The sequence below is a fragment of the Leptinotarsa decemlineata genome, unplaced genomic scaffold (genome assembly GCF_025532065.1).
Source record: "Leptinotarsa decemlineata unplaced genomic scaffold, Ldec_3_MD MMD2_tig00026361_RagTag_RagTag, whole genome shotgun sequence".
NCBI classification, from domain to species: Eukaryota; Metazoa; Arthropoda; class Insecta; order Coleoptera; family Chrysomelidae; genus Leptinotarsa; species Leptinotarsa decemlineata.
The window spans coordinates 7154715-7176382 of record NW_027412704.1 but is presented as its reverse complement, the minus strand read 5'-3'; the positions used below and the strand labels follow the sequence as shown (position 1 = coordinate 7176382).

The 21668-nt window shown below is 33.6% G+C and overlaps 1 protein-coding gene across 1 annotated transcript in view; it reads left to right on the top strand.

The window, feature by feature from the left end:
- Window positions 1–207: 207 nt before the first annotated feature.
- The window catches only part of Dfd (homeotic protein deformed), a 42117-nt gene continuing 20656 nt past the window's right edge, over window positions 208–21668 (top strand). The window contains exon 1 of the mRNA XM_023156253.2: window positions 208–1456. Coding sequence (XP_023012021.1) covers window positions 742–1456 — 715 coding nt within the window. The 5' untranslated portion in view covers window positions 208–741. The remainder of the gene's footprint in view (window positions 1457–21668) is intronic.

The window sequence follows — 21668 nt, the reverse complement described above, 5'->3', positions numbered from 1 at the left end:
CTCTCTCATCTCACGGGACGCACATGATGACGGGCCTCGCTAAAGAGCATTTCCCCTCTCCCTCACTCCCAAGGGACCGGCAGCGAGATGCGTGAGAGAAAGGTAAAACAGCCCGATAAGTGGCAACCGACCAAAGTGGGAGGAGCCAAGAATCCTCCAACTCCAAACCTTCAAACAGCCTCCAGTCTCAGTGAACCCATCAGAGAGAGTAGTTATTTTGCAGTGACAGATAAAGAAACTCTAATTTTGTTGAATGACAAGTGTTTTTTTCCGACTGCAGACTGGTTGTTTGTTATTTTCACGGTGTTGGTAGTGCTTCAGTTAATTTTGTTGTGCTTAAAAAGGATAATTACGCCTCGTGGATTCCTGTAACGTTAAATTGCATGCTTGATTTCGATAAACGCTATAATACGACTAACTCTAATTCGTAGATAACAAACAATAACTAATCTAAGTACGTAAACGTGTAACATTTACCTCGTGCTAGCGTTTCCCACTCAGGCGCCAGTCGGCCGTCATCCATCATGGTGTGTGACGTCACAAGTTTCTATTGGAGCGCCAGTAATCACGTGGTGGGTTAAAACTCCGCGGTGGGCGTAAACAAGTGTGAGCGCGAGAGAGAGCCTTCGGTAGTAGGGGAACAGAAAAAAGAACTTCTATGCAATGAGGTAGTGCGTTAGAAGTCCCCACCGTAAACTCTGGCAACTTCAGAGCTTTTGCGTTAGAGCTTTAGAAAAATTAATGATCATGAGTTCGTTTTTGATGAACCCCGTTTCTGGAGCTCTCCCGTCGAGCTATCAGCAAGCTCAACATATATCAGCCGGTGTCGTAGTTGACCCGAAATTTCCCCCTAGTGAGGAGTACAGTCAGAACAGTTACATCCCGTCGCCAACTGAAAATTTTTTCGGGAACCACCACCTCAGTCAGCCACAGCACCACTTGCAATATGGTTACCACAACCACCACCAAACGACTTCCTACGGTTCCGGAGGAATGCCCTTATCGAACCAGTACGGAACTTATGGTAATTACTATCACCATCAGCTGCATCATGCACCGCCCTTGCATTCCCACCAAATCCGCCCGTCTATTCAGCTCCACGAGTCGCAACCCCTGGTCAACTGCGAATCCTTACCAAACAGCCACAATCAAAACAGTTCGTCTAATATTTTGCAAAACATTGCAGTCATCGCGCCTTCTGTTTCTCAACCAAGTGATGTGAACTCTAGTGTGTGTAGTCCTGCTTCTGTTGGTCATGGACAAGAATCCAGAGGGTCTCCTCCCGGACATTCATTGCAGGAGTTAGGACTCAGGTTAGAAGATAGTGTTTCTGATGGACCCGATGATCTGGATGATCAGGGTAGCTCAACGAACAATGATGAAGATGACGATGACGATGAAAATGGTGATAGGCCGATTTATCCTTGGATGAAAAAGGTCCATGTTGCAGGAGCTTGTAAGTTTGTTTGTTGAATTACTTTGTTCGTTGATGTTGCTCGAGAATTTGTTGACAAGTGAAAGAAATTAACGTATTGCATTGAAATTTTGGAAAGTATCTAGTTACGATGAAAAACTTCCTACTGTATATTCATCAGTACATATTCAGAGAGGACTGTTTAATACAGAATATGAAAATTACCCATTTGTAGTTATACAAAACCTTGCCAATTATCTGAAATTTCTACTAGCTTTTGAAGAAGTTCAAATTGAAAATTATCATGATGATAATCGTTACTATCCAAGACCTTGAACTGATCAACAGCAATGTTGGGATCTAAATGGAATCTATAACGGAGATATATTAATTAAAAAAGATGTAGAAAAATTCTGTTGAATCCTATTTTCCCGTTCACCAACTGTCTCCCTCCTATAAACAGCAACCCTCAAAGGTTGGAACTTATGTGGGCTGAGGATTAACGAGGTCTTAATTTTAACGGTGCGATTCTTAACGAAAAATTGTATTGCAATGCATATCTGAGAATAATTGATATTATTTTGAAGCGTCAGTTATACAAAATAAAATAATAGACATTTGGGAGTTATTTTAAATAAGGCTATAATTTCAAAACTGAAGTGGATGCATGAGTCTTTTGAAATTTTCAGTGAGAGACGGAGAATATATCAAAATGAGTTCATATTTTTATATAGAGTCATTAATGATAGGCTTCCTGAATATCTCAAAGATAAATTGCAGTTTTCGAATATTAGCCATCTATATAATACAAGAATTTCAACTGATATCCTATTGAAGAGATATAACACAAGTTCTGGACAAAATCAAGTATTCTATTAAGGTTTGCAAAATAATAATAAGTTGCCATCAGAAATGAAAAATTCCGAAAATTTTGTGAAATTTTGAAAAATTTGTTCAATTTTTGTAGTCACAAAATAACATTGATTCCTGAGTGATAATTTGATAACTTCATTAAAATATTCACTCTCGTTTTTTTCTTTCATCATATCGACTTTATACAGAGTTTACTTAAAAATAATATGAATATATAATTCCTTTTTTGTTAACCAATTATAATGATCTGTTTATATTATGTTAATTGAAATTTGTATTAAGTAGCTTCATGACTGAATAAACTTATTATCATTATTATGAAATCAGAATGAAATTTTGGTAACAATCAAATTAATTTATCCTGAGAAAGTATAAGGTATCATTATTGTTACTAATAATAAATGAAATACATTATTCTCAGACACAAACTGAAAGAAAGTCCTCCTGAAACAGCTACTTCCATAATAACAGTGAATTACACGAAAGAAAAAATTCTTTCGAAACAAATACTTCTATATGAACACTGAATTATACAGATGATACTTTTCTCTACTCAGTTTGTATTTCAAACATTCGTTGTGGAATAAAAATCAGATATCATTCACATGAGTTCTACTTTAAATGAATGGTAACAAATTGCACTTACATAGAACACTGCCATCCTCACTGGTATACACCGATGTTTCGCTTTAAGACACTTGCCCTAAGGATGGCAGTGTTCTATGTAAGTGCAATTTGTTACCATTCATTTAAAGTAGAACTCATATGAATGATATCTGATTTTTACTCCACAACGAATATTTGAAATACAAACTGAGTAGAGAAAAGTATCTTCTGTATAATTCAGTGTTCATATAGAAGTATTTGTTTCGAAAGAAATTTTTCTTTCGTATAATTCAATGTTTATATGAAAGTAGCTGTTTCAGGGGGACTTTCTTTCAGTTTGTATCTGAAAGTTACTTCTTTGCATGATCTACACATCCATGTATAGAGTTACTTTCTTCCTTTCTTTGGAAGACTCCCTAATCCTTCTTTTTTTGTATCAAGATGGAGTAGTAGAAAGCCAAAAACTTTCTTTCCCAAAAATTAATCACTCCTGAAAAATATAACCCCTTCGACTGAAATACATTATATTATTTATTATTTTTCAATTGATTTGTGACCGTTATGAGATGACTCAAGTTACTTGAGTTACTTCACCAAACTGTTCGATCATATTCTGTCTATAATTTGCTTGTTTATAGATTTCTCTTACAGTTGATCGCTTCACAAAAATGCTTGAACCAAACCTAAAATATTCAAGGCCAAAATAATTTGAAGAATATAGTTTGTTGATGAGTTTTGATACATGAAAAAGTGAACGTAATGAAATTTGTACATTTCACTGGCTTACAACATTCAATCAAAAATCAGAACCAAAATAAAGTATTTATAAGTGAGTAAAACTATATACGCAAGTTATTCATACGAATACATTCCAGATAAGTATATTTGAAAATGGAGGAGACATTAACAAAGTGGAAACTATCAAGGATATATACGCATAGGTAGATGCATAATATACTCTTTCAGCCCCATAGTCATTTTTTGAAATAACATTTTTAACAATATATTCATGGAAAGGCATAATGAATGCAATAAAAATTCCCAACCCGCAAAGCAACTAGAACAATTATCTCGACGTGCGTTTTCGCCAAGTGAAATGAGAAGTAGGTACCTACTATGATTTCTGAAATGGAAGATGTGTTTTCTTTCAGATATATCCACGGTGAAAACATATTTTATTGGGAAAACGCTTTTTTGCTTTTTAACTTTTGCATAAATAATAAAATATGGGACATGTGTAGTATATGTGTAGAAATTTCTTTCAGATATCAAGATGAACAAGAGAGTATTCAAAATGAATGATACACGTATTTAAATTGAAAGGGTATACTTTTAGGAGAGAGTAATTTTTGGAAAAGAAAGGTTTTGATTTTCTACTACTCCATCCTCATACAAAAACAATGTGGTAATCTTCCAAAGAAAGGAAAGAAGCAATCAATTTCATAAGAAATAACTCTATCTGTTTAAAAAAAAAATCTGTTTTTCCGTTAACCAGCTGTCGCACCCCTACGAACGACAACCCTCAGAAGTCGAAACTTGTGCGAGCTGAGGATTAACGAGGTCTTACCTTTTAACGTGTGATTCCTAACACGTGATTCCTATACTTACATAGATGTGTAAATCATGCAAAACAGCTATTTTCATATAAACATTGAATTACATGAAAGAAAATTACTTTAAATTGAATCCCAGCCAAAGGAATTTTGTTTAAATTGAATGGGTATATTTTTAGGAGAAATTTATTTTTGGGAAAGAAGCATTTTGGCTTTCTATATTATACTATTGAAATCGACTGGAAAATTAATAGTTTTCTTGTTTAAATATGGTTCACTTATCTTTTTCTATAAAATCTACGTTAAGCTTTGGATAGAAGAATACGTCTGGTTGATTGTAGATTTGGTAAGAGGTGATTCACCGTTCTCCCTCTCCTCTAAGCCAGAAATGATCTGAGAAAAATATTTGTGTCTAACAATTCAACATTTCATCTCAAATTTACCATTTTCACAAGATGTAACATTTTCTATAACGCTGTCTAAAATGTCGTCTGTTGGGAAGTCCATTGTTTGTACACCATTGTCAATATCAACATAATCTTCAAACGACCCATCATCGCTTTCCATTGCTGTTCTGCATTAGGTTCAAACTTGTTTCAATTCAAAAAGTGAAGGATCATTTTCTTCATCCCAGTTATACTGCATTCATTTATCTTTAGCATAACCTGACTTACTAAAACAATTGCTGTTTGTTTGTTGTTTCATAACAAGATTCCAGGATTTGTTAAGATCCCTTGTGGCATCAAGTAACGACAAAATCATAGGAGTTGATTCTTCCATATGAACCATTACTTCCATTACGATTCATTTTATATGACACTGTTTAAGATATTTAATAATCCCTTGGTCCATTAGTTGAAGAGCAGACGTCAGATTAAGGGGGAAATATTTGAATTTAATGTTTTTTAGTCTTGTTCCTGATTCCTAGGATGTGCGGACAATTGTCAAATACCACTAGAATTTTCCTATTTTGAGCAGCATAGATGTTATCTAGCTTTTCAAGACACTTCACATAAATTTCACTTCTCATCCACGCATTTTTGTTGTGTTCATAATCCACATCAGGTGATTTCGTGCCTTTAAAATAACGAGCAATTTCAATTTTTCCGATCCAATCACATTGCTTGCAACTACAAGAGAAATTCTCTCTTGACTGTTTTTGCCACCAGAGCATTTTTGATTTTTAAACGATAACGTTTTGTTTGGTAAACATTCAAAAAAATGTCTGTTTCATCTGCATTAAAAATGTCGCTTATATCGTATTGTCTGTTCAAATCCGGCAAAATATCTATTTCCAGTCCTCACTAGATTGCAAATCTGCAGGAGCACTTTCCCTACAAACCGACCTTGGAACGATGTAAATCCGTTCTTTTGAATTTGTCTAACCATCCTACACTAGCAGAAAAATCTTCGCAGCCCAAAGCAATAGCAATTGTACACAAATCCATTAGTATATCACATGGGCTGAAAATTCTCATGCCTAAGCAAAATTAACTCTAATATTTTTGTAGATCGATTTGCCTTTTGCCTCAAAATAGGCCTCAGTTTCAGCAATGACTTCTTCATTTGAAATTCTTACCAGTGAGCATTTGTTGAGGTCTGCTAACAGCCATTAGTCGTTGGGAGCCAAATCTGGCGAATACGGTGGTTGTGGGAACAATTCAAAGTTCAATTGATGTAGTTTTGCCATTGTTGTGATTTACTTTGTGACACGGTGCGGTGTCTTGCCTTATGCGGTCGTTTCTTTGCAATTTCGGCCTTCAAACGATCAAATATTTACTGTTGATGGTATTCCCCTTCTCAAGATAGTCGACGAATATTACACCATGTACATCCCAAAATACTGAGGCCACAACTTTTCCAGCTGCTTGGTGTACTTTCGGGCGCTTTGAATGAGGTTCACCAGTTGCTCTCCACTCAGATGAAGATCGTTTTGATTCCGCAGCGGAGTGATGGATCGATGTTCCATCCATTGTCACATATCAACGCAAAAATTCCGGTTTGTTATGTTTGAACATGGCTAAACACTTCTCAGAATCATCAATTTGTTGTTGTTTTTGATCTATTGTGAGCTCGCGCGGCCCCCGCTTTGAACAGAGCTTTTTCCTAGTCATATCATGCAATATAAAGCCAGGACGTTCTTTCGATATCATTACCATATCATTACCATGCAAGTTCACTTTCTCGATCATTCAAAACAATTTTGTGGATTTCTTTAATGTTTTCTGGTGTTACTGCCTCATTTGGACTTCCCTTGCGTTCTGCATCATCGGTGTCCACGGTGTCAACGTTTGAAGTCAGCAAACCAAGTTGAACCATTATTTCAGATGGTGCGGATCCCTTTTGATCCACTGTTTTGAAAATAACAAAAGTTGTGACACTCTTAGCACAATGACTCTCAAAATTATGAGTAGAATATCATGAATCTTCAACAGCTTTCTTTTGAAGGTTAGTACCAACTGAAAAAACGATGAATGCAATAATGCTGTTCGATTAATAGAAGTTCACTGTATTGAAAACGACCAAAGTAAATTTACTAACTACATTTCAAATGGTTGATTTCTTTATGTGATACCTAAGAAGGAGAAAGATCTCCTCTTTACTTTATCTCTCAACGAGTATGACAAAAAAGCGACTTGGTGCTACGAAATCAGCCGATGATTAAGTTATTAATAATTAATGTCCTCTGTGGAATCGTGACGATACTTTGTAACTTGTTGTTGGCTTGCATGTTGTTCTCGCAAAGTTCCCGCGTTTTATTACAACACTACGTTTGACCTTTTGATATTACCGATGTCGCAAAACCAAATGACAAAATAGAAGGTTTCTATACAGTTCAAAAAGGTTAATATAGTTATACAAATGTAACCATAATCGAATGTGCATGATAAGTTATTTGTTTTGCAGACGATTCTTTTGTGTGAACTTTATATTTGAAAATGGATAAAATTGAGAATTAAGTAGACAAAGTTTTATTTTTCTTCGTCGGTGAAATTTTTTCACGGTTCCATGAATTTAAAACTCCATTCTGGATGAAGATCTGATAACCCAGCGTGTCAAATATATTTTGTCTTCAGAATCAATAATAGTTTTGTGGATATACAAATATAGTAAATACTGGACTGCCGTAAGGCTTGAAAACTGTAAAATATTGGAATCCAGGGCCAATCAATTAATCTTAATAAAAACTGTTGGGCCTCATTTTTGCAGTCTTGATAAAAAAAGTGGAAAAAAATTCTTAATCTTGATTACGACAATGTTTAACAACAATTTACTAAAAACTGACAAGGACAGGGGAAAAATATTTGGAGCCAAGTTATCAGTTTTATACCTAATAAAAAATCAGTTAACTAGTTTAGTGATCCAGTAATTTTTCTGAAAGAAGGTTGGTTGGGTAAGAAAACTTGATTCTGTTACCCAACCAACCTTTTCTCAGTCTGATAAATAATATTCGCATAGAAACTTCACTCCTAATTCAATCATATTTCGCAAAAAATGATGAGTTATAGCTAGTACCAGTGCGGTGCTGATATGAATGGGCGAGGCATTACTGCAAATATTATCGCATGAGCTTTTGAGGTGCATTTTGTTTCATAATAATTAATACACCCAAGTTTACTTCTTTCGCCATTAAAAATTATTTCTGATCAAAAAATGATTGGGATTTCGGTATTGTGTCATTAATGTTGTCAAAAATTTTATCACTAGTCAAATAAATTTTATTATCATAAACCTGTGTCCGGATATGTCGTCGTAAAATATCACTAGCAGCCTTCAAAATACGAAATTCTTCTTCACTATATTTTGACCTCTGAATGTACCAATTATCGGACAATATTTCGTATTTTTATTAGATCCATAATTGCTGTAAAATACAACAATATTCTCATAATGGTTTATTAGTCTCATTTTTATTTCTTTGATTGACGACTTGTTTATTTTGTGGAAATCCATGTTAACTGAGAATAACACTAACACTATAAAAACTGTGAAAACACATTTTTTTGTCTATTTTCCATGATAGTTTTATATTTGTTGAATAGTTTTGGTAATTTTAACATTCAAATCTGAGTTATTTATATCTACATTGCCTATACGTATCATAAATAATTTGGTACCAACATTGTCTATACCTGGGACAACCTCAATAATAGCAGTATATCGATGAACATAACAAACATTTATTTTGATAAAATGTAGGTTTTGGGAATTGGGTTATAGGTTCAGGAGAGGACTATTGTTCAGATCAAGTTGTTCGTTGAGGATAATAGAATTGGGATTTTTCTTTGACTTGTTTATTTCCAGGGACTGCAAAAAATCCATCATTTTTCCTTTTTCGCATGTGTGGAGGATTTTTAAATTATCTTCATCTATTTTATGTTTCGAATTTTGAATATGTTGGTACGTTAATGATTTTTCATCCGAAATGACATATGGCTTTCACAATAACCCTATATAATCAACCTTCGAAGTGATAACGCAATCATTAAACAAATAGCAGTTAATAACAAAATACCTATTACTCTAGTTAACAACATTATGATGAAATATCAACAAAAATCAGCAATGAAAGAACTATATTCAATTTCCACTAGACCAGAAAACAAATATGTTATGCAGGTAGAATCTCCGAGAATATTTAAAATAATTTATCAAAATTCAATTTAAAAACATCATACACATCCAATGGAAATTTAGGAAACAGATTATTTAATGCCAAACCTAAATTAGACAAAGGAGAAAGATCTGGTATATATAGACTAGAATGTGGTGAATGCCCCGCCATATATACAGGCCATACCAGTAGTAATTTTTATATAAGGCACCATGAACATGTCATTTCGGATAAAAAAATCATTTTGGTTCGAGGCTGTAGTAATATTAATAACTTACGTTCAAATTATGATTAAAAATTAATATCATGCTGTTGTCTTTTCTATAGATCACACCACATCTCATCTTCATACCTGCGGTCCCTTATGATCCAAAGACAAGTTTGTAGTAGTTCTCTTTTTCAAAATATAACTTTGAATTAATAAAATAGAACAGGACTGAAGCCTTCAAAAATGATAAAAAAATTAAAAAAATAATAGTAGGATGAAACCCATTAGAGAAGGAGGGAAATATGAGAAAAATGAAAGGAATAATAATACATAACGGGCGATCTGAATTGAGATGTGGGAGGGGGTGAGTTTTCAAGGCTAAAAAATGCTTTATCTCGATTTTCGGCACAACTAAAAGTCCTATGGAAAAATGTTGAATAGCAAAGTTGTAGTTAATAACAAGATCTACAACGTTTGTTTTCACAATTTTTTCATATAACCTCAAAATGTATGTGAAAAATTTAAATAACCAAGGTTTTGGTTTTTCATTTGTATCTATTGAAAAAAAACAAATGTTTTTTCTACTAAATTCGGTAAAAAGTCACCATTTTAGGTCCCAAATAAATTGTAATTTATTTGAGTGAAAATTTTTATTTTTTCATCTTATTTTGACCTAATATCAAAAAAGCACCCGGAAATTCTCGCGTCGAAATGTCATAATTTTTCAAAAAGTTGGTGTGTTTTTTGTTTTTTGAACTCTCTACTCTCTGATGGTGTGAAAAGTGTACAATAATATAGAAAATGCAAAAATCGAAAAAAACTCAAATTCGAAAATTTGTTTTTAATCTTTATGTACAATTTTGAGCTATTTATTAAAATTCACAATTTTATTACTCAAAAAACGTGAGAGATAGACGAAATTGGATTTGTGAAATTGAAACGTTTCGAAAACAATAATTTCGATGGATTGAAAACAGTTCAGATAGAAGATATTTTAGATGTTACGAACAACTATGAGTTTTTCGGAGTTCTTAGGTACACACTAATTTGACTTATCATACTTCAAAAACTATTCCTCTGCCATTCATAAGAAATCTACCGAGTGATTATGATACCATTTTTACATGGTTGGTAGAAGCGGCTAAACAATGCCAAAAATAAGAGCTCATGAAGTCTTAGCCAGTATTGATTTAAATAATGATCTCTACAATTTATCCTCAATCCAAGTAAGACTTGGGAGATTTCATTCATTGATGTCGTTTCTCGGAGCAATTGGATTCATCATGGATGGTAGTGGACTTAAGGAGGCATTTTGGGAAATATATGCCAAAAATTCATCCGACTGAGCTCTTCTCGGGCACGTATATGCACGAGCTATCAGAGGACATTTTTTAGAACAGCTTGCCTTGTCTGAATTAATTTTATCATCGATTGAGTGGTCGGAAACAGAAAAGGGGCTAATGGATACATTTTTGTTGGATTCAGGAACAAACAATTTCGAATACAATTAGCATCAAAAAGATTTTGAAATCATCAAAGAAAAATTCATTGAGCATCTAAAATTAGTACAAAAAAGAGGTACTATCGCAAAACTTCGGATGCAGTACTGGTAAATTATCTCATTCGTTGAAGATTTCATATGGACTGAACGTACAGGTAATTGGGAATTACATTTGAAATGCGTGGAAAGAATGCTACCCTATTTTCATGCAAGTGGAAACTTTTTATACGCAAAATCTGTTCATCTGTATATCCAAGATATGCGTGAGCTTAAAGACATAAATGGTGATTATGAATTCACGAGATTCACCCAAGGATTCTTCACAATTTATATTTTATGAGATTTTCTATGACATGAATGAAATGACATTTAAATAAATGAACTTTTTAACTGAATAAAATTGCAGTAATCATATTTTGTAGGTGAAATTATACATAATGATTGAAAAGAAATTTCGAATTCGAGTTCATTTAGATTTTTTGCATTTTCTAAGCACATTTACTATAGTAATGTATATTTTTGAAAAAAGCTGATATTTTGAAGCGAGAATTTTCGTTTGAAAATCAGGGTGCTTTTTTAATATTAAGTCCAAAATAAGGTGAAAAAAATAAATATTTCAAAATATATGAATTACAGTGTATTTGGGACATAAAAATGAGTTTTTTTCCAAATTTCGTAATTTTTTTTTCAAAAGGATAAAAATAAAAACCAAACACTTGTTTATTTGAATTTTTTACATAAATTTTGAGGTTATATGAAAAAATTGTGAATATAAAAGTTGTAGACCTTTTCATTACCTACAATTTTACTTCTCAGCTTTTTTCCATATGACTTGTAGTTTTGCCGGAAATCGAGATAAACCCATTTTTTACCCTTATTTCTCCTTTAATTTCTATCATATTTTTCTCTGTTATTTTTTTGGTTTCAAAAATTATTGACCCTGGTCCAAAAATCAAAGAAATCTCTGAAAAATTTATAGATATTCTTTCAAATAATTAATAAATTAGGATCACATTTTTTTTCCATTTCTTTTCTAAAAACACATTTTAAAAGTGATTCATTGACTGGCTCCGAATTCCGAGGTATAAATATTACGGCGCTCCAATAAAAACATTGATGCAATAGTGATAATCTTGAATATATAGATGCTATTTTTTCCTGTGATCACATTCCTTCCACAGGAAGCGTTGAAAATCCAGTCGTCCTTGTAACACTGTCACATTATCGAGTCCTTCGGATCCAAGAAAATTGATAGCAAGCCATTTGTCTCGCAGTCCCGCCAAACAGATTATTCAGTCAAAATACTGAAGTGGCTCATTTTGATTCTCACTAAAAGGTCCTAAGCGCATTTAACATCCATTTAGGCATATCTTCGGCACAATAGCATGCTTATGCCGTCGATGTAAACAGTCCGAGGTCACAGAGATGCGGAGTTACAAATCGTTGCCATTACCGAATAAAAGATTATAAATTGGAGGTGCTTAAAGTTTTGTGTACGACAAGAGCTTTGGCTGAAATAATCGATTGCGGTTGCATATTCTCAAGTCGGGGGTTTGATTGTGAGGTGGATACTTCAAGGTGATGTTTTGACTGGAGGATTTGATTGATTCATGAAATTAGTTATCTATTGAGGGTAGCTTTGTGTGTGGTAGATGTCAAAGAATGTATTTGCTGTTCAATTTGAACCACATTCGTTTTGGATTACATTTTTGAAGGTTGGGTGATTTTGAAGGTTATATTTTCCTCTACCTGATTGTCATGACTGAATCTGGTGAAAGTTTCAACAAGAGGACTATTTCTACAGGCTACATCAAGGATTTTGAAGGGCTCTCAATCAATATAATCAACAACTGAACAAGTATTAGTAGTCGCAAGAGTGATTTTCATGCATTATCATCAAAATTCGATTTGATAGTGAAACTATATGAGGATTTTCCAATTTCCTTGACTTGTTCCGTTACTATACCACCGGTTTTCAAAAAAGTACTCAAATATACTATTTGCTCCCTACTTCTTAACTTAGCTGAACTTCTCGAAATTGTCAACTAAAATCGCATACATTGCTCAATTTATTTATTTATTACACTATCCTACAGTACGTTTCATTAGATTCATTTCAATGCGAACAATTTGTATCATATAACGCCTATGATTCTTTTCAATAAAATCCCTCATCTGGAGTACCTCAGTGATCGCATTTCGGACTACTTCTATTCTCTTTATTGCATTTTAATGTTAGTTACGATATATTTACTGACATGGTATGCAATCAAGTAGCATCTTTTATAGGGCGCTTATATTAGGTGCTTCCTATCTTTGAATTTGAATGAAACAAAGTGTTTATGAGATATCATCAAAATGGCAGCCACGGCTTCTCTGAGTGGGGCGCACCCGAAACGTCCGATTCTCCATGATTCTGGCGCATACATCAGGCTGGATTTGATCCACGGCGTAGGTTATGTTGGCTTTAAAGACCGCTGTGGGTTGTGGCGAATTCTCATACGTCCACAACTCAGGAAAACCTCACAAGGAAAAGTGTAATGGGGTCAAATCTCACGATCTCGGTGTCTAGTTCACATCACCTTCACGTGAATATCCAATCTATGGTCGTTTACCTTCAGTTTCTGGCTCAGTTGAATTTCCTTCGGGTGTAGGCTCAAGTCACGATGCAAAATTCTCCAAGTTGTGGTCTACAACAGGCAACGCGAAATCGACTGCCTCAGATTCTCCCGCACACTCTCATAGACAGTAATGAAGTTTCGTCGACGTACGGAGGTATGTCGTTCGTTTACTGAACCAGTGAACTCAAATGTATCCACAACATTGCGAATAGTCCTCTCGGTAGGAGATTATGGTATAGTTATTTATAACCAGCTATAAAAACTAAAAACAATAATAACAGCGAATAAACTAATCACGATATCAATTTCCGTTCATTTATTATAACTTATCAGATGCCCGTGGGACCGTTGAATCCTTCGATACTACAGCACTGAACGCTTTGGATGAGAATCTCATCCTAAGAGTGGTTGAAGGTCCCCGGCAACAATTCGGGCGGATCACGGGGTAAGAGAGCCTACTGGTTATATAAATTCTACTGTGCGCGCGATACGTTGCCTGAATAGAATACACATTTCCATAATAAAATTCTACAAGTTCGGAAGTTTCTGTTGGAAGGTCCTGAAGTAGGGAAATATCAGTCATTGAGTACAATTATCGATTAAATACCATTTCACTGTCACATAGTAACTAAATGAAAGATCTTGATGTATTTTTTGATCAGTTTTTTTCCCAACCATATCGTACTGAAAGTAAGTTAGGCTTTGAGATTTTATGGCTTTATAGTTCCAATTGCAGATCTTTATCAAATTTGTCTGCTCCAATCACTCTTTATGTAGCATAGGTGAGGTTAAGCTTAGATTATGGCTCTGCTTTGTTGTATGGTCTTCATTTCATAATTACTCTACTACATTAATCGAGAAAGTTCAACGTCGTTTCCTGAAATTCATTTATCTCAAATCTCATGGTATCTAGTCTGATAATTATTCTATACGGATTTCTTACTTCATTCAAAATAGAATGTCTCGAAATATGCAGAGAACTTGTTACAGAGCAATATTGATGCTCTGTAGGTTCATTCTCTTAAACATTTCTATGTGCCTCATTTCAGAAAGTACAGTGTGTTTTCTTCACCACAAACATTTTAATTATTATGAAAACGTTGTATTTGTAATTGGATCTACGATCGTAATGTTTGAATAGATCAAATCATTGAAACAATAAATGAATGTATGTCACTATATGCAGTAGATATTTCGGGAACAATTTGTCAGAACTTGGCCCACTATATTGACCCACCATACACGCTTCAACATTCATTGTGATCGTTACATCCTCATTATAGTCCAAATTTCTTACAGTACAGTATTGTTATCTACAGAGTGGAAATAGAAATCATAGTATAAACTGGTCAATATTCAGAATAGACGTGTATACGATTATGAAAACTGATGATTTGGATTTTGAAATACCTCGAGAGGAAGTTATAATTTCATTTCAAGCCAAGATATGTTGTGATTATTCCTTTTTGTCGTCTTATTTCCCATTTGTTTTGGTTATATTTCGAAGTTTGTAGTATGTAATATAGGCAACAAATGTTCTTTATGATAAACAAAATTGGCATGACATCTGTAGGAATTAATGTGTAAGTACGCATTTCTTATATTCAACGATATGTTTTTCAATAAAATGAATGAATATGAATAATTCAATTAGTTGAATTATCCTAAAGAGACGGTGGAATCTTCTAAATATCAAAATGAATCGTAACAAGGGTTTCGACCATCGATCATATATCTCACGTGCCACAAATCATGATTTCCATAAAACAAATATCACATTTTTTGGTGAAAGGTTCCATGTTTGTATTGTCTACAGCATTTTAATCATTTCTGGCTCTTCGTAATACCTCATATCATTATTCAATAGCACTTCATTGAATTCACATATTGAATAGCTTTCAATTCTCTCTAAAATTTTTGAATAATCATTTATAGAGTGACTATAATCTTTTATCAATTATATCAATCTAATGACACAAGATCAACATGGCTTTGTGCAAAATAAGTTGACTATACAACTGCAATTCCAGCAAGTATCAAAAAACCATGCACACTGTCATATATCGGCAGATAAAAACTTTCATAAAATTTGTCTGAAAACAGAAATGGCAAACTTCAACCACCAATGAATTGCACCAATGAACTGCACAAAATAAATCCCCACATGGAAATAAAAAATCATGCTGGACTAAGTTGCGAAAACAAAACACAAGCACTACAGAAAAACCCTTAAGGCGCTCTCAGAGCGTTGCCTGTGGAAAAGTAGCCATTCACATTGGATTTGAATTGCTGGAGATTGAATCGATTAGGAAAAACATTCGCAGGAAGTTTATTCCACATAAACGCAGTTTTCCAGATGAAAGATTTCTTAAACAGTGAAGCTCGAGGTGTACTGAGTTGAACCTCAAAAAGATGAGCAGCCATAGTCCGTCGCGTATTTCTGATATGTACCAGTCTTGGTGGTACAATTGTATGTACAAGTCACTTGTATACCTCCGGTGAAAGTATCTATAGAAGAGAGACAAATTTCCAACCTTTCTTAGATGACTCAGGCAATCAATGTCTCTTTTCTGGATGGAATTCGCCTAACAGTGGATTACCTTTTCACTTGTCTACAATAACAGCAGGAGAGAAACTATCTGAACCTACCCGGATGCATAACCATCACCCTAAATATGGAATGGAATAATGTTATTATTCATCAAAGTCATCGAACAGCCCTCGTTACAACAAAACTCATTAATAGGTTTACAAAGATGTCAGTGATGGCATATGTCTATCTCCTAAGTGAAACATAAAATATCCATTTTTATGTTTGAAATAATGACCACATATAATTTGGTATATAATTGGTGTCATGAATAGTGGCAACGAATTCGGATTCCTTTAAAAAGAGCGAATTTTTTCTTGTTCTTCTTCTCCAAAGTATTATAAGTCGAACGTCTTTGTCCATGTCAACGGTATCCTTGAAATTGTTTTTTGATTTCTTCCCTTTCTTGTTCCTTCTTGTCCTTATCTTCCTCATTCTTAGGATTTTCGGAAATCGATTTATCCACATCCCGATTCAGGGTGTACATGTTGAAGTGGCTACTTATACTGTCGTCTTCCTCTGCTTCTCTGACCCGATTCATTTCCAGACATTCAACTATTTCATTTCTTCTTTTCACGATGTCGATCAACCTTTTTATCAGCTCCTCTTCCCTAGTACCATCGGAATATGTCTTATTTGCTTCCGGTTGTAGCATCAGACACCTGATTGCAATATCGGAAAGAGCATCACAATGCCAGTTTATGCCAAGTGTCGTTTTGATTAAAGTGTCCCTATCATAACAATTGGCAAGCTTTTGAAAAGTGTTTTCAATAAATGCAACACCTATGAATATTTTCTTCTTTCTCTAGTCCCATTATTATATCCAATAAGTCAGATTTCAGTCTAGAACAGATAGTTTAGCTTTATTGATTATAATAAATGATATACACACCAAAACCAAATCAATTACTTGACTGAAAAAATAAATATCTGTTCAATAATGTTTAATAGATCACTGTTCGGTTTAATAATGCATGTTTCTAAACATTCGAGGCTAAAAAAAATCTGTTTAAAATCTGTTTCGAACGTTTTTAACGTAAATGTATCTTTGAAATATACTTACATTCATTCAAATTTGTTAATAATACTTTTCAGTACATATACAAGTAGTACTTACAGTATATATAGTTGACTGAACTAATTAGAAAGACAAAAAAATTCAAGTTGTTTTTGCAAATGAAATTCAAATTGGATATTACATATTGGATATTGGATATTATATAGATATTATATTTTTCTCTAGTCATATTTCCTTCGAAACTACAAATGTAAAATCAACTGACTATGAGTCTAGCACAGAGTTTACAATTTAGAAGAAGAGTAGGTTGCAAAGCGAAAATAGCAATTTGTAGTTATATTATGGTTTATAATTATGATTTTCCAATATATTGCCTGAAGTCTAACTCAGAATAGAAAAAAATACATGAAAAATATGATTCTCAAGACAAATAAATTTTATTTCTGAATGCAAACAAAATATTCTTGAAAAAGAAGTTATTATACGTTCCTCACCTTCAATACAACTGTTATGAGGAAATACTTCAAATATTCATTTGAATTGAAGGAATGTATAGTTTCAGTAGATTTTATTAATCTGAAGCTTTGACAAATTAATAAATGCATTTTTTTCAATTATTTACAAAACGACATTTCGAATAAACAGGTTATTGAAATTAAATAAATTTGTTTGTTGAATTCAGTACAAATATCTTACGATGGAGTTATTATTACTCGGATCGAATGAATAAATCAAAATACTGAATTCAAACTTTCCTCATTTACTGTAAAATCAAAATTTAGATACCATTGTCACTACTGTACAAATAATTTTAAGTTTCTCACAAATATTATGAGAAAACAATTCAAATGCTCATTTGAAATGAATAAATAAATATTCTCAGTGGAATAACAGTCTGAAGTTCTGACTGAAGTAGAAAAATGCATGCGTTTGAATAATTTGCAACAAGGCATGTGAAAAATACATATCGTTGAAATTAAATAAATCGATTTGTCAAATTCAATACAAATATTACTCAGATCAAGCAAATATATTTTCAAATTCAAACAACCCTTTTTTATACGATGTTCAGAAAGTTTGATGTTATACCAACTAGTATACGAGTGCTTCAGGTTATAACAATGTATCACACCTATGAAGAATTTTAATGGACACGCGTTGTCACAGAGTCTGTTCGTTGTGTAATGGATAAGTTATTGACTGTCAGACATGATGATGTTTGAAATTTGTTCTGACCGTAGATAAGAAATATCATATCTCATTCCTATTTGTTAATTAATTTGAAGTCCTCTTGCATTCTATTCGTAGAACTGACACTCAAAGTAGATATACCAACTTTTACACAACAAATTCTTAAGCGACGGAAAATAGTTGTGATTATATGTTATGTTAACAAAACTTCTGTTAATCAAATAACCCAGCAAAGCAATGAGAGGGAGAGACAAAAGTTGACCAATGGATAATGATAATATAAACATGAATTATGAAAAAGACTAACACATAAATTCTTTAAAAAATGAGTTTTCAATAAAAGTGCTATGCTGAAAATACTCAACTGAGTTATAACCTATGAAAAGTCATCAAATATGTAACTATGACATTTATTTATTCAAACGCGTGTTCTTCTGTGGAAACATTAAAACATTCTAATGATATATAAATAATTCGAATTGTTTGACTGAGTTTACTTGTGGTGACAATCGAAATACTCATATATTTTGATCATTTTCTATAATTTGCAAAATGTATATTAACAAATGTAGACAACACTCGCTTTATTGGGAATTCAAAATATACGATACTCTCCGTGGTCTCGATATTGTGAATTATATAGAGACAAATACATTATTTGTCTCAGAAGTTAGGAGTGTTTATTATTGTCGCTGTTTTATCAATTCTTCTGGTGAATCTATGAAGATTTTGTTGATTATAACTTTTAATGATTCAAATATGAGAGATTCTGAATCGAGTTGAAACTATATGGCCTCGCAATGTGACTTGCGGGCAAACAGATATCGATGCCGTCAAGCTGATAATTGACATGTTTTCTTCCAAAAATTCCAATGAGCTCAACCCTTAGTCCACTTTTAGCAGACATATTGATGAACAGCTTGAAGACCACCATAGTAAATTCCGACCTGGGTAAAAAACATCCATTTTTGGTACAGATATGTAGACAATGTCCCCGCCAGTTTCAGAGGTACTACACGACAGCTGAACCAATTTATGATGCACAGAGCATGCTTGGTACCTTTTTCTGCTAACAATCTAGATAGGACAATCAAAATAATTATACAGATAGAACATAACGAAGGTTTCAGCGCAGACACAAATAAAAAGTTAGAAAACGAAACCTCAAATTTACGTTCAGATTATTAAACCCCCGGATCAAACAATCAGAAATCAAGAAATTGGTAACTTCAACATATTTTGGTGAAAGAACAGAGACAATTGCGGACTTTTTCAGAAGAAATAATGTAGAGGTGGCATTGAGGTCACATGCTAAAGATAAAATGGACAAGATTGATGAATCTGGAGTTTATAAGCTTAAAAGTATCCAGAGTAAAATAGTGTTTCTGTGGAACAATGTGGCCGAAATTCTTCAAAACAGTATGTTGACCATACTTCTCATACTTCAAAGCATTCCTGGAAATGCAACCACAAGTTTCCGAATCTAAACGACACGGAAATTTTGTACTATGCAAGCTAGGGTTGGAAACTCAAATATTTGGAATCCTTGGAGATTCATGCATGCATAAGAATTCCAGATGTAACCTACTTAAGTTCCAAATCGATCTTGACTACTCGCAGGTTTCAGATTAGTGTCACACGCATTGTCAGGTAAACAAAATTAAGATACTCAATTAAGTTGAGGATCTCTGTTATTACCTACAGATATATGAGGGGTTAACATCAATTACTTCAGTGTTTGAAAGTGTCCGTATAGGACGAAACTGAAGTAACATTAGTTACAAATACAAGTAGTTATGTTAAATTTTTCAGTTCTATTCCTTAATTTTTATGATACTCCTACCACGTAGTAATAATAATTATAATAATATTTATTTCAAAAAAATGTATAAAAAGATGAAAGATGAACATATAGCCAGCACAGAAATAAACATGAGAAGTCACTGAAGCTCATAGAGCTTGTGCGTGACATTTATTGAGTTTACAAATTTATACAAAAATACAATTCAAAATTATAGAAGAATACAATTTAAAATTAAAAAAATTTTCTGCATGTTTGCGGTTGTAATGAAGTGAATAAATACAGTTGAAGTAGATTCTGAATAAATATCGGAATATAACTGACTGAGTGCTGAAATTATCAACATCGGTTTAGTGGATGTCAATTTTGAGAAGTTTGTTTTTATAGGGAAATATGTCAGAATTAGAGAAAATCAAAAATTCGGTTGGATAATGTCAACTTCGGGAAGTTTTCATGAAAATGTTAAATTCAGTTCCTTTTTTCTTATTATTCATACAAAAAAATATTTGGTCTGATGTATGTTACTCGTAAGTTAGCGTACATCTATCAATTCATTCCAGGAAGGTTTAATGTACATTGTAGAAAGTACTGAAGTATTCAGAATAACATTGAGATTTTGACATCCGTTTTCAAAATCCCCGCCATTATCATCACAACTATATCAGATTTGCCATTAAACAGTGTAAAAATATGTAGGTAGTACGTAGGTACGGTGTGTGTGCGTGTTGTGTGCATTGCATTTCTTTCTACGACAGCCGTTCACTGGCATTCGCGTTAGTTTTGTATAATGTGTATTCGGCATACCTAAAGTAGAAGTTATTATTACGAACAATGATCTAAGTTCAGTTCCTGAAATTAGAAATGCTATGGGAACCAGCAAAGATAGTATAAACTTTTTTCGGAATCAGTTTAGAGGAGGAAGTTAATACATAATGTTTCCAAACTTCGCAAGAAGAAATGGAGTGAGAAACAAAATCACCAGAGTTTTTAAAGAAAATCTTCCAATAATTCTGGAAGCCTTACAAACATTATCTCAGGAAGGAAAAAGTGCAACTCGGAAAAGTGCCTTACAACTGCAGGCGGCTACCTCCAGAATTTCATTCATTTACGGGATTATGTTGGTAGCCAAATACTCGGCTTTGAGGGAACCCGTGTCAGCTTTGGACGTGGTCAAAGCCTTGGAACACGTTAAAATGATTTTACTTTTATTTAAAAACCACCGTGAAAATCCGGAAAAAATGAAAGACGAAATTATAAAGGAAGCTACTGCTGTTGCGGAGAAAGTCGGACTGGCGAAGGACATTACATCAATGCCGCATATTACGGGGAAACAACGTCATAGAAGCTATCATCCAGCAGAAAGTCCTTCAGAATACTGGGGAGGTCTTCAGTAATACCATACTTGGATTCAGTTATCACCTCCCTTGAAGTTCATTTTGCTGAAGTTACACCCGGCGCAGATGCAAAAGATGACAACTGAAAATCTGAAACAAACTTGTAAATCAATTACCCTGTTTTATGATTTATCGAACATAAAGAATGAAATCGAACTTTGGCAGCAATTGCGGCACGATAGGCTTAATCTTGCAAATCTTACAGTTGTTGATGTCCTAAAAGAAACAAATTCCTTCTTTCCCGAAACGAAAAAAGCATTGAAAATTTTGATAGCTTTACCAT